This window comes from Mustela nivalis (genome assembly GCF_964662115.1).
Source record: "Mustela nivalis genome assembly, chromosome: 4".
In the NCBI taxonomy this organism is placed as follows: domain Eukaryota; kingdom Metazoa; phylum Chordata; class Mammalia; order Carnivora; family Mustelidae; genus Mustela; species Mustela nivalis.
This window is the reverse complement of record NC_139023.1, coordinates 106,772,030-106,788,514: the sequence shown is the minus strand read 5'-3', so window position 1 is coordinate 106,788,514 and position 16,485 is coordinate 106,772,030. Positions and strand designations below refer to the sequence as shown.

The 16,485-nt window shown below is 41.7% G+C and overlaps 1 protein-coding gene across 1 annotated transcript in view; it reads left to right on the top strand.

The window, feature by feature from the left end:
* The window catches only part of DAPP1 (dual adaptor of phosphotyrosine and 3-phosphoinositides 1), a 49,406-nt gene extending 37,307 nt beyond the window's left edge, over window positions 1–12,099 (top strand). The window contains exons 5-9 of the mRNA XM_082729075.1: window positions 4,054–4,101; window positions 5,353–5,415; window positions 6,866–6,951; window positions 9,331–9,418; window positions 10,368–12,099. Coding sequence (XP_082585201.1) covers window positions 4,054–4,101; window positions 5,353–5,415; window positions 6,866–6,951; window positions 9,331–9,418; window positions 10,368–10,436 — 354 coding nt within the window. The 3' untranslated portion in view covers window positions 10,437–12,099. The remainder of the gene's footprint in view (window positions 1–4,053; window positions 4,102–5,352; window positions 5,416–6,865; window positions 6,952–9,330; window positions 9,419–10,367) is intronic.
* Window positions 12,100–16,485: the final 4,386 nt, after the last annotated feature.

Sequence of the window (16,485 nt, the reverse complement as noted above, 5' to 3'; positions counted from 1 at the left end):
AGTATGTTTGTTCACGTGAAAACTCTACCTTGGGAACTAAAACCTGAAAAGGAACATCCAGCCTGAAGCCCGTGACTCAGTTTCTCTGATCCAGGGTAAAACATTAAAAACAACAACAACAACAATGCCATAGCGATAGATTCTAAATACTTCAAAAACACTGCTTAAATTCCTGTCCTTACTTAGAAGGGGGAGAGATGTTGATGTTCACACAGTTGGCTACACTGTTACTCGTCCACGAGTTTCTTCAATTAAGAATTTTTTTTTTTTTAACATTTCAATTGTCTGTGAAGGATAAATATGCCCCACTTTGACTATAAAATCTCAGGATGTTGTTTTCTCCTATTCTTTCTCTCCTTCACTGAAGGGAGGGTACAGACAGAACACATTTGCACTTCTTGGCAGTGCGGACCATTGTTCAGTTTCTGTGCAGCCCGAGCATTCATTGTTCCTCAGGAGCCCATCCCTGTTTGTTCTGTGAGCTGTGACCCCGCAAACATGCCTCCCGGCACCACTTCCGCTCTCCCCTGCACTGTGCTGGCGGCTCTCCTGTTCTTCCTCTCTCCCTTGTTTGCCGAATACTCCTGGCATAAGACGTCAGGATTTGTGTGTGTAATAAAGAAGACAACACACAAAGGAAATACAAAGAAGGTTGAAAAAAAAAAAAGGTCCTACATTTACTGCCACCACAGAGATCTTTCTTAAAAAGCAAATGGGTCACATGACCTCCCTGTCAACCTTTGGCGGTGCCCGCTGTCTTCCCGGTCCACCTGGCCCTGCTCTCTCTCTGGCCTCGCCTGTGCTCCTCCCATGCTCACACCAACGTGCGTTCCCCTGACTGGGCTCCTTCTCCCCTTCCCGTCCCTGACATGTGCCAACACGGTGGCTGTCCCTTCCTGAGCCTTGAAGACGGATGTCAGAGACCAGTGTCTCTCAGGATGCCCTCCTGGGCCCCTCCTAGCGTTCTTTAAAATGGCCCTCTTTTGTGTTCCCAGCACCCTCTGCTTGCCTTTACCCTGCAGTCCTCATAGAGCAGGGCAGAAGGGCATGGCTAACATCTGTGCATGTGTCTGCTCACCCCTTTGCCCACCCCCTTGTGGGCCTAATACTTCTGGGGACAAGACTCATAACTTGTCTTTGTGGCTTTTTGGAGCCTAGCCTGGTTCACGGCGCACGTTACATTTTTGTTTCTGGGCTCCGTCGACTCAAAGATAAAAATCCTGGAAATGGTTGAAGGAGGTAGTTTATTTAGCTTTGTTAGAGTTGGAGGAGGAAGCATCAAACCCCAGAACTAGCAAAACTGAGGAAAGCAAGACCATAAATACTCCCAAGTCAAAACGGACCAAAGAACAAATCAAGCTTTACGTCCTAATTGATTCTTCGATTTCCAGCCAACCCACCCCTCCCTGACTTTCCTCTTTATCCGCCTGCTTCCCACCCCCTGCCCACCAGTCACCTCAACATCTCGCTCATCTGTCCTCTCCTCTGTTACCCTTCCCTTAAAGATCCCCACCCAGGGTCAGTTGTACCATATACCCTACTATGTGTGCTCTTTATCAACAGTAAAATGTAGGACCTAATCTGTAGACCTGGTGTGAGCAGGAGAGCTAGCAGCCTTAGGTGGAGACAGACCTCTTGAAACCAAATTCTGCAAGCCTTATTGCCTACCTTCTTGGCACACTCCAAGGATCTGACAGGTTCTCCTGCCCGAGTGTCTCAATATGCCTGGGCACAGAAGGTTCTGTATAATGGAGTTTTTAAAACAATATTGAGGGATTGGTGGGGCATGGCTGCACCCACACTGTATGATGACAAATCCATGGAGTTTACTGTGCATTAATACAGGCAGAAAACGATCAACATTTTCTAGTGTCGCAGGGAGAGAGAACAGTGCAAGGAGAGAGAACAGTGCAAGAGCCCAAGGTGGGAACTAAACTGAGGTGTTTTGAAGATTAGCAAGAAGATTATAATGATTGGCATGAAGTGGGGAGAGGCACTGTGGTAGGAGATGAGGTTGTTGAGGGAAGGAGGGGTCAGTCATGTCAGGTGGCGTTTTTCTCAAAGGGCCCACCCCTCAACTGAGTGCTGGGAAATTCATAGTGCTTTGAGGCGCTGCTGGCATTCGCGGGTGTCGGGAGCTAGGAAGAGCCTGACACTTTAGCCTGCTTGCACACTATTAGAGCTGCACGGCGTCACGGCAGACTGCTGGTTGGCTGCCATTTCCTCTGGAAGGAGACACTGTCTCCATCTTCTAAGGTTGTTTGCCCTAAGAACATGCTTTAAAAATGGGTCTGTGAGGCGCCGGGATGGCTCAGTCATATAAGCATCTGCTTTCAGCTCAGGTCATGATCCCAGACTCCTGGGATGGAGCCCCACATCGGGCTCCCTGCTCAGTGCAGAGTCTACTTCTCCCTCCCCCCTGCTCCTCTCCTCTGCTCATGTACCCTCTATTTCTCAAAGAAAAAAATTGTTTCTCAAATAAATAAAAAAACCTTTAAAAAAATAAAAATGGGTCTGGAACAAAGGGCTATTAGTGCCTTGCTTATAAGACACACAGAGGCATGAAAGCTCTGGAGAATTATTTCCCAGCAATGGGCAGGGGCCACGGAGGCTAAATAAATATGCTGGATTGACTTTTGTTTTAAGTGTCCAGGAGGAAGTATAAGAGTTTAGAGCAACATAATTTAAGTCTTAAAATTTTTAAAAAGCTCATTGCCCCCGCTAAGTGGAAAATGGAATGTGGCCGAAGTTGGAGGAAAAACACTGGTGAGGGGGCTGTTGGAGCAGATGGTGGTAGTTGAAACTACACAGGCAGTGGGGTAAGAACTGGTGAACTTCAGGGTGTGCTGTGAGGTAGAAGAGACCAGACTTAGGATAGATCGAATGTGAGATGTGCAAGAGAGTCTCACAGTGGTCTTCCTGCTGTTTACCAAGATGGTGGAGGTGGATTTGGGGGATGGGAATGAGCAGTTCTGTTTTGGACCCAGGAAACGTGAAATACCAATTGGTTGTGTTGGTGGAGATTGAGATGATCTGATTTGCAAACCTGACATAGAATAGGTCCCAATCTAAATTGTCAGTTTCCTTAGCTTCTCTGTTGTGAGATTTCTATTCCTTTTACTTCTGCAAATTTTTTCTCTTTGTTCTGTTATTCTACCGGTGTAAGATACAGTGTAACACCATACTAGAACAAAATGTCCTTCAGTTTCTTTGGGAATTTATGAAGTTCTAAATTTCTTTATTTTAGGGTCCTTATTTTATGCATATTTCTATTTGCATGGTTCTCTACCATTCCTTATATTTTATAGGCGCTAGCTACATGTGTGATGTTACTACCCTTGAATTAATGCTGTGTGAGTTAAGAAATGACTCATTGTCACTTCAGATCCCCTTTGGATAAATCAAGTGTAAATAAATCTGCATTCCTGGAAGTCTTTTCCACAGAATAGAGGTCTCAAGAGATGGTCTCTGAAAAAAAGGTGGGGGGAGGGCTGTAATGGGGGAGGTTCATGTGATAAAATAAATATTGGATATGCTATTTCTCATGTCCCCCCTTAAAGTTCACAAGGTATACTGGCAGAATACATTCTCTGCGAAGTAAAGAAGTCCCTCTACTTCATCCAAAGTTTTCCAAATGCATTGACCCAATGTCAATGTGTGTGTGTGACCCAATGTCAAAGTGTGCACACACTTGGGCACGCATTTGTGCATAATACCTCTGCAACATTTTAAGCAGCTGGGTTTTACATGACACACTCTGCCCAACGCTTTTAGAAGTGATGGGATGTGGCTTATTGTTTGCAAATTGCTAACTCAAGTTAGAAGAGTCTTTGAGTTTTTGCCTCTTGCTACAGAGCTCCCCACCAACGACCCAGTCTGAAAACAGTCTCTCACAACACAGGGAGGATTTTCAAGTGTCTCAGTGAAGAATGTAGGGCGATTATTTAAAGATCAAAGGCAAACCGGTGTTTCATTTTAAAATGGGACAGGAATAGAACGACAAATCATGTGGCGATGGTTCTGGGCTTCACTTGGTGCTTCTTTCTTTTTCAGCTGGGCACCAAAGAAGGTTACCTCACCAAACAGGGGGGCCTGGTCAAGGTAAGGAAACATGTCTCTGCTAGCCCCGGCCACACAGAGAGACAGCTCCTGTAGACTCAATTCTTGCTTTGACATTTTTTAAAAGCACAATTGCCTATTTTGAGCTGCTGCACTATTTTTCTGTTTCAAAAGCCGGTCTTTATGACTAGTATTAGTCAAAATTCTGGAAAATCACTTGACTTTTCTTTGGCAAAGTCAAATGTGTGAGAGTAGTCTACCATTAAGACCTCCCAAAACGTACAGTCCTTTAAATGGAACAAGCCAGGATGAAAAGTAGCAAGTGAACTCTAGAATATTTCTTTTCTTTTCTTTTTTAAACTAAGAAGTCAAAATTGCATAAAATGTTAACCTAAAAGTAGGCCAAACGTCACTGGCATTAATGTAATTCTGTTATAAAATCCTAAAGAAAACACAAAACTTTACTAGGTCTGGGGTATCCAACTGTCCCTCCATTGATGCAATTGTATTTTTTAAGTTATGATGCCCATTTTAATATTCAAGAAGGCCTTCATGGAATATGTCTACTTTTCCCTATTTTAAGAGTCAGGGCACTTAACCTCTCTCCTGGATACTGGCCCGCTTGCATTCAACCTAAATATTTGGTTATTTGTGTCCCTACTAGACTGGATGCGCCCCAAGGATAGGAAGTATTTATATTCGTGGTATATTTATTTTTAAGTTCTCTGTTACTTCTTTTAACTGGATACATTGCCGCCCAAGGTAGTGGGAGGGTTCTATTAGTACATAAGAGAGGGCAGGTGGGGAACAACAGTTCCCACCACCAATATCGTGGAACTCTTAGGCAAGTCTTAGAAAATCCTGTGGTTTGAGGTTCCCGAACTTCAGTTTGTATATTTGTGAAACAAGACTATTTGGCATTGCATAAAGATTGGCTAGATAGTATCTAGCCCATAGTAGGTGCCCACAAAATGGTATCTGTTCTTATTATAGAGATAATATATAAGACAGTTATCTAGTGGTTTGTTATAATTCACCTTGCATATTTATGATAGGCTATTTCTTCTTATTTATTTAAATATGTCAATATCTCTGCCTTCATTCTGAACTTCATGCATGGACTCATTTTACTTTTGTAGCTATTTTGAAACTTCCCTTCAGAAATGACTTACCACACAATATTTTATTGTATCTAATTTTTTTAGATACTTTTCAAGTGAAAGGAAATCGTCCCGTTTAATATTGTCTTCCTCAATTCAAAACCTACATGTTTTAATTATTTTTTCCCCTCAGACCTGGAAAACAAGGTGGTTCACATTGCACAGGAATGAACTGAAATACTTCAAAGATCAGATGGTGAGAAATATGATAACACATTTTCCCTTTAAAAATCAGCTCTTGGGGAGCCTGGGTGGCTCAGTGGGTTAAAGCCTCTGCTTTCAGCTCAGGTCATCATCTCAGGGTCCTGGGATCGAGCCCCGCATCGGGCTCTCCGCTCAGTGGAGAGCCTGCTTCCCCCTCTCTCTCTGTCTGCCTCTCTGCCTACTTGTGATCTCTGTCTGTCAAATAAATAAGTAAAATCTTTAAAAGAAAATCAGCTCTAATTAATAAACACAATAACAACAACAACAACAAAAATCAGCTTTCTAGATGCAAGGAACATCTGCCTTTGAAATCTCTGAAATTTTCCTTATGAGCTCCTGAAACACCAATAAATGACTGGAAATGTGAATTCTTGATTCCTGATGGGGCGGAGTTTTTTCTTTTTAACTAAGCTTTCTATCCAACCTAGGGCTCGAACTCATGCCCCAAGATCAAGAGCAGCATGTTTTACCAGTCAGCCAGGAACCTCGAGCAGAGTGCTTTTGCAAGGATGAGATGTGTGTCCCAGAACCTGGCTAAACTAGCTCCCCAGGGTACATCATCCGCTTGTTTAGGGCAATGGAGTTATTCTCTTGTCATGATGTATGAGCTCTCTCTGCTGCAGTTTCTCCTTTTACTAAAAATAAGTCCCCAGGAGGCCTGGGTGGCTCAGTCGGTTAAGTGTCTGCCTTTGGCTCAGGTCATGACCCCAGTGTCCTGGTTTGGAGCCCCACATTGGGTTCCCTGCTTGGTGGGGAGCCTGCTTCTCCCTCTCCCTTTGCTGCTCCCCCTGCTTGTGATTTCTCTTTCTCTGTGAAAAATAAATAAATAAAATATTTAAAAATTTAAAAAAAAAAGTCCATTTCTGGGATGCTTGGGGGGCTCAGTCGGTTAAGCATACCACTGTTGATCTCAGCTCAGGTCTTAATTTTAGGGTGGTGGGTTCAAGCCCTGCACTGGGCTCCACGCTGGTAATGGAGCCAACTCAAAACAAAAACCAAAAAACCCATGTCCATTTCACATGCCCATTTCATTAAGCCAATTTGAAATTATTTTGTTTCTTCTCACTTTCCCTATACCAAATTTCTGAGAAAGCAGAAGTTTAAAAACATGAAAGAAAATATGACTCCCTTCCATGTTTAAAATACCTCCACTGTCTACGGCCACACCACCCTGAACGCGCCCGATCTCGTCTGAAAATACCTCCACTAAATTTAAATTGATAAAGACAATCTTCCCAACATCCAGTCTCATCAATAACCAAGCCCCAAACCGGGGCTTATAAATAACCTGAGTAAGCATCTCTATGATCAGTCCCCTTAGTGAAAGTAAAATTGACAGGTGCATACAGTGGAAGACTTTTAGGGGACTAAGGGATGAACAAATTTTTGTGTTTTTTTTTTTTTTTTGTGATGACATAGGTTGCTTTTTTTTTTTTTTTAAGTCACCAGAACCAATTCGGATCCTAGACTTGACAGAATGTTCGGCTGTGCAATTTGATTATTCACAGGAAAGAGTAAACTGTTTTTGGTAAGTTGTTTTGTAAAGAAAATGATTTTAAAAGTCTTCTTGCCAATTATTTTAGCTGGGGAATTAAAGAAAAACCTGTATATCTTAATGTAAATGAGTGTCTTGATCTGAGGGGCATGGATTTAACTAGCACTCAGGGCATGTATATCAGCAGTGCTTCCAACTGACTATGACATAATATCTCATTTAAAGTGACTTGGACTGGGAGGTGCTCAGTTGGTTAAGGGTCTGCCTTCAGCTCAGGTCATGATCTCAGGGACCTGGGATGGAGCCCCACATCAGGCTCCCTGCTCAGAGGGGAGTCTACTTCTCCCTCTCTCTGCCCTTCCCCCTCCCCCTGCTCATGCTTTCTCTCAAATAAAGAAACAAAATCCTTAAAAATAAATAAAGTGACTTAAACAGGCAGGCCCAGTGGCTATAGCTGTTTATGTTGTATGCCACATAAGTATATACATAATTGGATTCCATTCATGTTTTATGCCTTTTAAGTTTTTTACTCAATTTTAATTTCAACTTTGACTCCAACAGTGGGTGATTTATATTATTATGACAATTTCTGGCAGATGGCAGAAAGTGTTTTTGTTTAACCTCATTAGTAGATCATGACAATTTTCTAACTAGGAGAAGTAGTGTCTTGCAAAAGGAGTGTCTTATTTCCCACAAAGTTTTATTTTAATGTTTTTCAAATGTACAAATGCTGAAAGACTTGCATAGCCATATACCTTTCAGCTACACATGCATCATTAATATTTTGTTGTACCTGCTTTATCTTTGATTCACTTTTTTCCTAAACCAGTTGAGTGTAAGTTGGAGGTACAATGGCACTTTATCCCTATATGCCTGAGTATGCACTTCCTAAGAATAAAAATGCCACATTACATACTCCCCCAAATTAATATTAATTAATTAATTAACATTAACCTCAACCAATAACGGATATCTTTTTAAAATTCACGTAAATGTACCACACAAGCCAGTGGGGCGGGTCATTTCTTATATAACAAAATAGGAGGACACAGACATCTAGTTTGACAAGATCAGCACCAGTGTCTCTACAGTTCTCTTGGGCTTTAGCAGTTCACTTGCTATTTTATTGTCCAAGAGAGCTACTCTAGTTGTAGCCCTAACATTTTCAGGTCAGTCACAAAGAAGGACATAGGGATGGTATCAGCCATGTCTGTCCCTTTTTATCAGGAAGGCAGACATTTTCTCAGAAATCTTCTATTGGGTTTTCCCTCCCATCTCATTGGCCATGGCTAGGTCCCATGGCCATCACTAGCAGCAGGGGAAGCTAGAAAACTAGTAAGATCATAATTGGCTCCAACTAATTATCATTTATTGCCTGGGGCTCTGTTAGCAAGAAGAAAGGGAAAATTATCTGCATTAATAGGCGATTAATAATGTCTCTCACAGGGAGTACTGAGCAATGACAATTCCAGAAAGCAGTTTTGCACAATGTGACAGGTTACCAGCACCCCAGTCCCACTGTCCCCTCACTGCCCAACAGGACCTCATGTCAAGGTTTATCTTCTACACACAGGGACTTAGGTCTTGTCTATTCAACCCTAATTACAGACATGAACAAGATATGGTGCTTTGGTTCTAGAAGATAGAAACTCTCTTGAATTTCAGTTTGAAGCTTTTTTTTTTTTTTCTCCCCATGAGAGGCAGGGAAAAAGGATTTGAAGTGTTTTGCATCTCAGCTGTAAGGACAGGAAATATGGGCAAGATGTAAGTTAAGGCTGACCTTATTAGTCAAAAGATTTGCCTATAGAGCCAAAGAGAGTTAATGAAGAGTTACCATAGTTCTAGAATAAGCTGTTCATGCCAGTAGGAGAGTTTGTCTTCTTCCAGCAGAGAGTAACTCATTACAGAGTAGGCAAAAAGAATAGTTGATGAGATTTATTATCTTTTTTTTTTTTTCCTGTCCCAGATAGTCAAAACTGCTTACATCCACAGAATAGCTTATTTCTCATGGAATCAAGCCAACACAAATGAGTTTCTTAAGTAAATTCTTATCTGTCTTGCTTATTCTTTGACTCATGGTACAGGTTCTGAGTCATTTAACACATCAGCTGAATAAGCACACAAGTGTATTCAGTCAAAGACGTCAGTGGCAAAAGGATCTGGGTGTGTCATGGACACGTTTTCTTTTTTGAATTCTCATTCGAAAATACAAATCTGGCCGGTGATAATAATTTGAGTCTCCAGCTTCCTCAACATTTCTGCTGTTTGCTGGCAGGAATCGCTCTGTATCTACCAAGTCTTCAAGTTGCTCTTTGTTGATTCTTTTTTTCTGTTGAATAGTCTAGTTTCTGTTCAACTAATATGTTCAACCAACCACCTGGAATATCTTAAGTTTTTCTTTTGTCTTATCAGCTTGGTGTTTCCATTCAGGACATTTTATCTCTGTGCAAAGACAGGAGTAGAAGCTGATGAGTGGATCAAGATACTACGTTGGAAACTGGTGAGTTACACAAATCCTCTGGATGCCTAGTACTCAGAAGTAACATAGTGACGATTTCAAACATATTGCTACTAAAACTGTTGGACTACCCCCAAGAGTCAATAGGATGTCTACTGGCAGGTTTATGGAATAGTCTGTTCATTCCTGAGGGACAAAGAAGGTATGCAGACGGGGGGTAAAAGAGAAAGGATAGAGATGCACTGGGATCTCAGCCCCAGAGCCTTAGCCTCAAGCCCTCAAGTACATTAGTCTTAGTGAGTCGTTTGTCCTATATATTTTTCTTTATCTGTTTTTATGTAATTAGCTGACACATAGAAATTCATTGAATATTCTTTTCTAGATGCAGGCACTTTTGCTTTTGGTTATGTTTTCAGTTTGAAATCCAAATAAATATACCACTCATTTTGAGATAGTCTCAGTGTATTTGATATTGAGTGGAGTAATACTTTGGCACGTGAAACATTTGCTCAGATATGAATGAAGTTTTTATTCTTTGTATGCTGTAATTATGGAAGTGACATATCATTAGAGAAAAATTAAGGCAAAAATAGATCAGATTCACATACTTGTAGACTTCTCCCTATATAAATAAATATTCAACAACAAAAAACTAATCATTCTTTAGTGTTCTTTACCTGTGCACTCCACTGACAATGTATAATAAACAATATTCCCTATCAAAAAATTTAGACCCAAGTATTCATTTTGATTCATTGAGTAGTACTGCATTTAATGAATTACCTAAGTCTTAGGTCAATTCCTAGTTTGTATGTTTTAGCAGTGACTTTACAGTATTTATCCCGAGAAAAATAAGAAAACCATACTGAAAATTGTAACATGTTTATTTAGTTGCATAGTGTCCTTAGTAACAGCATGTCTTATTTAATGTTAAGTTCTTTATCTTAAATTGCTCAATAATCAATACACATATGTGTTTGCTTTATTAAAGTCTCAAATAAGAAAGCAGCTCGACCAAAGGGAAGGCACAATCCGATCTCGGTCATTCATCTTTAAATAGACCTTTCCTGATCCAGGATGTCCTGACCCAGGACCAGGGCAGCATGGTCCCTGATGCTGTGATCTGCAGCAGGCTTCAGAGGAAGGCTAAGGATTCTTCTTTCGAAACAAATCGAATGCAGATGTGGGTTTAGACCTTTCAGAACCCATTGCATTCGTGAACTCATGGGTCACTGCTTGCCCTTCAAGATGTTGTCGTCTCCTTGAGAATACCAAATCATCACCGTTCTGATGGGAACTGATGGCACCACCAACCCAGGCATGCTTACTCTTAGAATGCGTGAGAGAAGATCAAGGGTTTGTGTTTTCCTTCACTGTGGTGCCCACGCTGGTTGACAGTAGTTGCCTGGGGTCTCACTCTTCATCCTGGTCAGCTCATCTGACATCCGGGTTGTGTTGTCCACCAGGAAGGGAACAGCTATGTCCTCTGATGTTTCTATAGAAAGTGTATGCAACTAGCAAACACCAAAGACTGGGGCGGGGGGGGGGTGGTTTGCGTAAATTCTTTTTGCTTTTTTTTTTCTTTATACAGAAAACAAAACATTTCCAAAACTAAAATGGGAAATGTTTGCGGTTATTTATTTTCTCTTTGTTAAAGGCTCAGAAATATAGTGGGTGCTGCCTTTCCTTCTAATGATAAATCTGTGTGAACTAAATGTCCTGTAGAACCTCAGAGAGGATGAGAAAGATAAAGGGAGGTAAAACCTAAAAAACACCTCTTAATCATTTGGCGGAGTGGGGTGCGGTGGGGGGCGGAATGGTATTAAAGAGTAAGAAAACATAAATGGAAGAAAGGGAATGGAATAGTAGAGAACTTGTAGTTAGTTTAATAACAATAATCAGCATGATTACTATTAGCACTATAACAATAATAGAGCACTTGGAAGCACCAGGTTGTCTCCATCCAACATTTCTGCACATAGACGGAGAGACTTCTCAGGCAGAGGAGAGGGTGCTATGCCAGCCTCTCCCCCAAGGGTGAGCGGTCCCTGTTGGCTGAAGGGAAGAAGCCCCTTAGCTCTGAGATCGCTGAGCACTCTGAGCCCTTCCTCGAAAGCAGACATCCGTGGTCGGTTGAAGGAGCAACACTAGAATAAGGGGGTTGAAATCAGGAAATATGATACTGGCATCCAGAGCTCACAGATTCTAACCCCTTCTCTTATCTTTATTAATACTGCTTTTTTAGGTAGACGTTTGAAGGGAGATAAAAGTGGAGGGAGGGCCCAGAATAACGAGTATGGTGCAGAGCTCTGCTACAACACTGCTTTTGCAGTCCAAGTGCATAACTTGATTGATATATTTCTTGTTATTTAAACATCCAGAACTCTGAAGTTACATTTTTGTATATTTCCACAAGGTTTTTAATGTATCTTGTTATGTGTGTATTACATGAGATAAAGCAAATGTCAAGTTAAAATGTGTTCGGTCAGGCTCGCCAAGTAAGGAGTTGCGAATGAATCCTCACGGAGATGAGCGGTTCAGGTTTTGTTTTTGTAGAACCCAGAGTTTTTCTTTGTGTAGGTAATATTACTGTCCTTACTTTTTGTAAAGTATGCCATGTTTATTTATATTCTTTGGCTAAGTTTATTAAAAGAAGCATTTTGCTGTGCCTGTAACATTTTGCTAATAAAATGTATTTTTAATATCTGTAATTTAAAAAGAAATAACGACTGATTAATGTCATAAATGGCCATGAAGAGAACCCACTTCCATTAGACTGTGTGCTACAGAGAATTTGGGGTTGAAGAGCCAGTCCTGGAGTTCTTAGTTAAATATGGAAAAAGAGAGTACATGATAATGTATCGAAGTAAATAAGACAAATTCTGCACGTGAGGCACTTGAAGCTCTGTGATGGAGAGAGTACACCTCAGCAGGGCTAGAGTAACTTTTGGAGGGGTTCTGACATGAAGAGGTCAAGCTAACTTATAACATGTACTACGTAAGTCACCGGAACTGCCTCAACCGGGAAGACCGTAAGCCAGAAGCAATACCATATTTCTGGAAGGGTCTCGGAGCTTGGTGTCACCATCAACGACTTGCAGGATGCAGGGCAGGTGATTTCCCACCACATCCTCATGCAGCCCACCCATCTGGCCCGTGCGGAAAATAGATGAATCTTGGAGAATGACAGTGGATTATCAATCAGGTGGCAACGCCAACTGCAGCTAGTTCTAGATACGATTCCGTTGCTTGAGGAGGTTAACACATCCCCTGGTCCCTGACATGCAGCTATTGATCTGGCAAATTATTATTTATTTTTTTATTGGTAAAGACTACCAGAAGCAGCTGGCTTTATCTGGCAAGGTCAGCACCCACCTTTCGCTATCCTATCTCGGAGGTTTATCCTACTTCAGTTCAGCCTTATGCCATCATTTAGTCCACACCGACCTTGATCACATTTCTCATAACATTGCATGGGTCCACTGCATTGATGATAACATGATGCTGATTGGGCCTAAGGAGCAAGAAGTAGCAACTGTTCTAGACATAGTGATAAGATTATGTGTTTGAGGGTGGGAGATAAATTCAGCAAAAACTCAGGAGCTTTCCACCTCACTGAGATTCTTGGGGTCCGGTGGCATGGGACAGGTCAAGAGAGCTTTTCTGGGATAAAGGGTAACTTGTTGCATCTGGCCCCTTTCACAACCAAAAAAGAGGCACAATACCTACTGGGCCTCTTTGGATTTTGGAAGTAACAGATTTCTCATATTGCTCATGGAATTTGTTGGTTTTACCGTGTTCCTTCTCATCCTGAAGCAGCAGGCCCAAAAGAATGGTGGAATGGCATTTTGAAGACTCAGTTACAGCACTCCCTAGGTGGCAGTGCCTGGCTGGGCAGGGGCAGTATCCCCAGGTTCTTAGGCTATGCTAGTCTAGGTGTTCTTGTTCCAAAGGGAGGAATGCTTCCTTCCACCAAAAGAACAATGATCTATTCATTCAACTGGACATTAAGACCGCTACCAGCTTTGGGTTCCTAGCTGTGATTCAACAGGTAAGGGAGGGAATGGCTGACCTGGTGGGTGTGACTGAGCCTCATTACCAGGGGGAAATTGGGCTGTGACTGCACCATGGAGGGAAGAGTATGTTCACACAGGGCATCTAGGGGATCTCAGTGCCACTGAGTCCTGTGATTAGTCAGTGGAAAACTATAGTTCAATTCAGGCAGGACAACCCATGGCTTGGATTCTTCAGGAATAAAGGTTTGGGCCACCCCACAGGCAGAGCCATGACCAGCTGAGGAGCTTGCTGAGGGCACAGGGAGCATGGCGTGGGGTAATGGGAGACAATTATAAACACCAGTTACAATCACACACTCAGTTGAGAGACAAGGACTGTGATTACTACATTTCTTCCTTGTTTTGTTATGAATGTGTGTACATAAATATATATTATAAATACATATTTAGCAAATTTTCCTTTCCTCTTGCACCCTCTTATCATCTAACATAAGATGTATTAAAAATGGTTAACCTTACATCACAGCATTTAAACTGTAATATAGGAGAAAAGTAAACATCACCCAAGAACTCTGCATCCTATTCTGGGGAGAGGGAACGTGTCCTCCGTATGTGGGTTGTTTGATGTTTGATGACAGAAACACAACTTGATTACTGACTTTATTTGGAGGTTAAGTGTGCTTTAGGAAGATGTCTATGATGCCAAGCTGACAGATGCAGACTGTGAAGGTTAGTTTTAGGTATCAACTTAGCAAGGCTCTAGGACCCTGTTATTCAAAAGACCACAAATCTTTTGAATGTGGCAGTGTTATTTTATAGATGTGCTTAGCACCCATCTACCATCCACTGAATCTAAATAAAGAGATTATCTTCCCTAATATGAGCAGGCCTCATCCAGTCAGTTGAAAGGCTGACCTTAAGAGCAAAACAGAGATTTCCATGAGGAAATCAGAAGCCTTCTGCCTGAAGACTGCAGCTGCAGCTCCCTCCTGAGGTTGCCCAAACTTCGGGCCTGCCCTATGGATTTTGGACCACTCACTTCCCACAATCACATAAACCAGTTCCTTGAAATACATTTAATACCTATCTATCCTCCTGCGTCTGTTTCTTTGGCAATTCTTGAATGGTAGAATTTTCTTCTCCAAATACCCTATCATATTTTTATAAATTTTGTTTGCTGGAATATTTTATGATTTTTGAAATGAAAAATTAAAAAACCACCGATGTGGTTTACAGTGAAAAGGCTCATTTCCGGGATCCCTGAGCCCCAGGTATCTAGCTCCAGTCCTTGGAGGCTACCAGTATGACCATGTCCTCCTCTCATACACAATCAAACATCAATGTACATGTATATTTTTTCTTCTCATATATAAATTGCAGTACACCATGCAATTTCACACTCTTTGAACATCATGTCTTGGATTTCTATCTCCCTAACTAAAGCACTTCTCCATTCTTTTCCCCATTGGGAAAGTGTAGTAATTTATTTAACCAGTCCTCTATGATTAGGGTGTGTAAGTAGTTTCTCATCTAAAGAGGACAGTTAAGAGTTGAAAGGAACATTCACAGGGCTGCAAGGGTGGCTCAGTCAGCTGAGTGACCCATTTGTGGTTCTGGCTCAGGTCAGGGTCATGGGATAGAGCCCAAGGCAGGCTTGGCACAGAATCTGTTTGGGATCCTCCCCCCCTTGTCTCCCTCCCCCTCTCTCTAAAATAAAAATCTTAAAAAAGAGAGAGAGAGAAAAGGAGCCATTAATTGCACAAAAAATAGCAGGTATAATCTGGTACTGTTAGGAAGCACAGAACATAGGGCTCAACCTATCTATGATGGGATATTTAGTTTTTTTTTTTCTTAAGATTTTATTTATTTATTTGACAGAGAGATCACAAGTAGGCAGAGAGGCAGGCAGAGAGAAAGGGGGAAGTAGTCTCCTCAGCGAGCAGAGAGCCCAACACAGGCTTGATCCCAGGACTCTGGGATCACGACCCGAGCTGAAGGCAGAGGCCTAACCCACTGAGCGCCTACTCAGGTTGTTTTCATTCCTTATATCACCAAGTTGCAACGAATATACCTACAAAATTATAATTTTGCACATGTCTATTTGCATCAGTAGAAATTTCTATAAGTGGAATTGCTGGGTATGGTGACTTTTTTATCAACAACTGGCTATAGGATGCCCAAATTAACATTATTTCAGGTCTGTGGGGATGTTCCTCTAGCATTCAAGCTATGGACAAGTGGATTGCCCTCTATGGTAGGGGTGGGCATCATCCAATCTACTGAAACCCTGACTAAAATAAAAGCTGGAACAAGAAGGAATTTGCCCCTTTTGTTTGCCTTGAGCCAGGTAAGATCATCTCATCTGGCCTCACTGGAATTCACACCACTGGCTCCCCAGGTTCTCCCACTTACAGATGGCAGACCATGGCAGGTCTCGGCTTCCAGGAATTATGAGAGCCAATTCCTCACAATAAATCTGTTACATTTGTGTGAAATATATAATATATACTTGTACATAATAAAAAACGTATATCCTACTGGGTCTGTTGCCCTAGAGAATCCTAACACACTAGGCCAAAGTTCTGTGCATTTGCAAGTTTCACAGAGATTGGCAAACAGTCCTATATAAAGGGCATATAATAATATACACTTCTACCAGCAAGGCATAAAAAATGCCTGTCCTACTTACTGAATAATCTTTTTTGCACTGACTTAAGTCCTCCTCAAAATGTTTTAAGTCCTCATGTATCTACCAAAATCTGTTTCTGGCTAAGACTGTTCCACTGATCTAATTATGAAGTTTAGACTACCTTTTGAAAGTAGTTCACCTGGGCTCCGGGGTGGCTCAGTCGGTTAAGCACCTGCCTTCAGCTCAGGTCATGATCCCAGTCTCCTGGGATGGGGCCCTACATCAGGCTCCCTGCTCAGCGGGAGTCTGCCTCTCTCTCTGCCTGCCTGTGTTCTCTCTCTGACAAATGAATAAGTAAAATATTTAAAATAAATAAATAAATAAAAGTAGTTCATCTAGTTTTGCATTAGCTTTGCAAACATTCCTTAGTGATCTTCATTTACCTATTTTCCCACATAAACTGT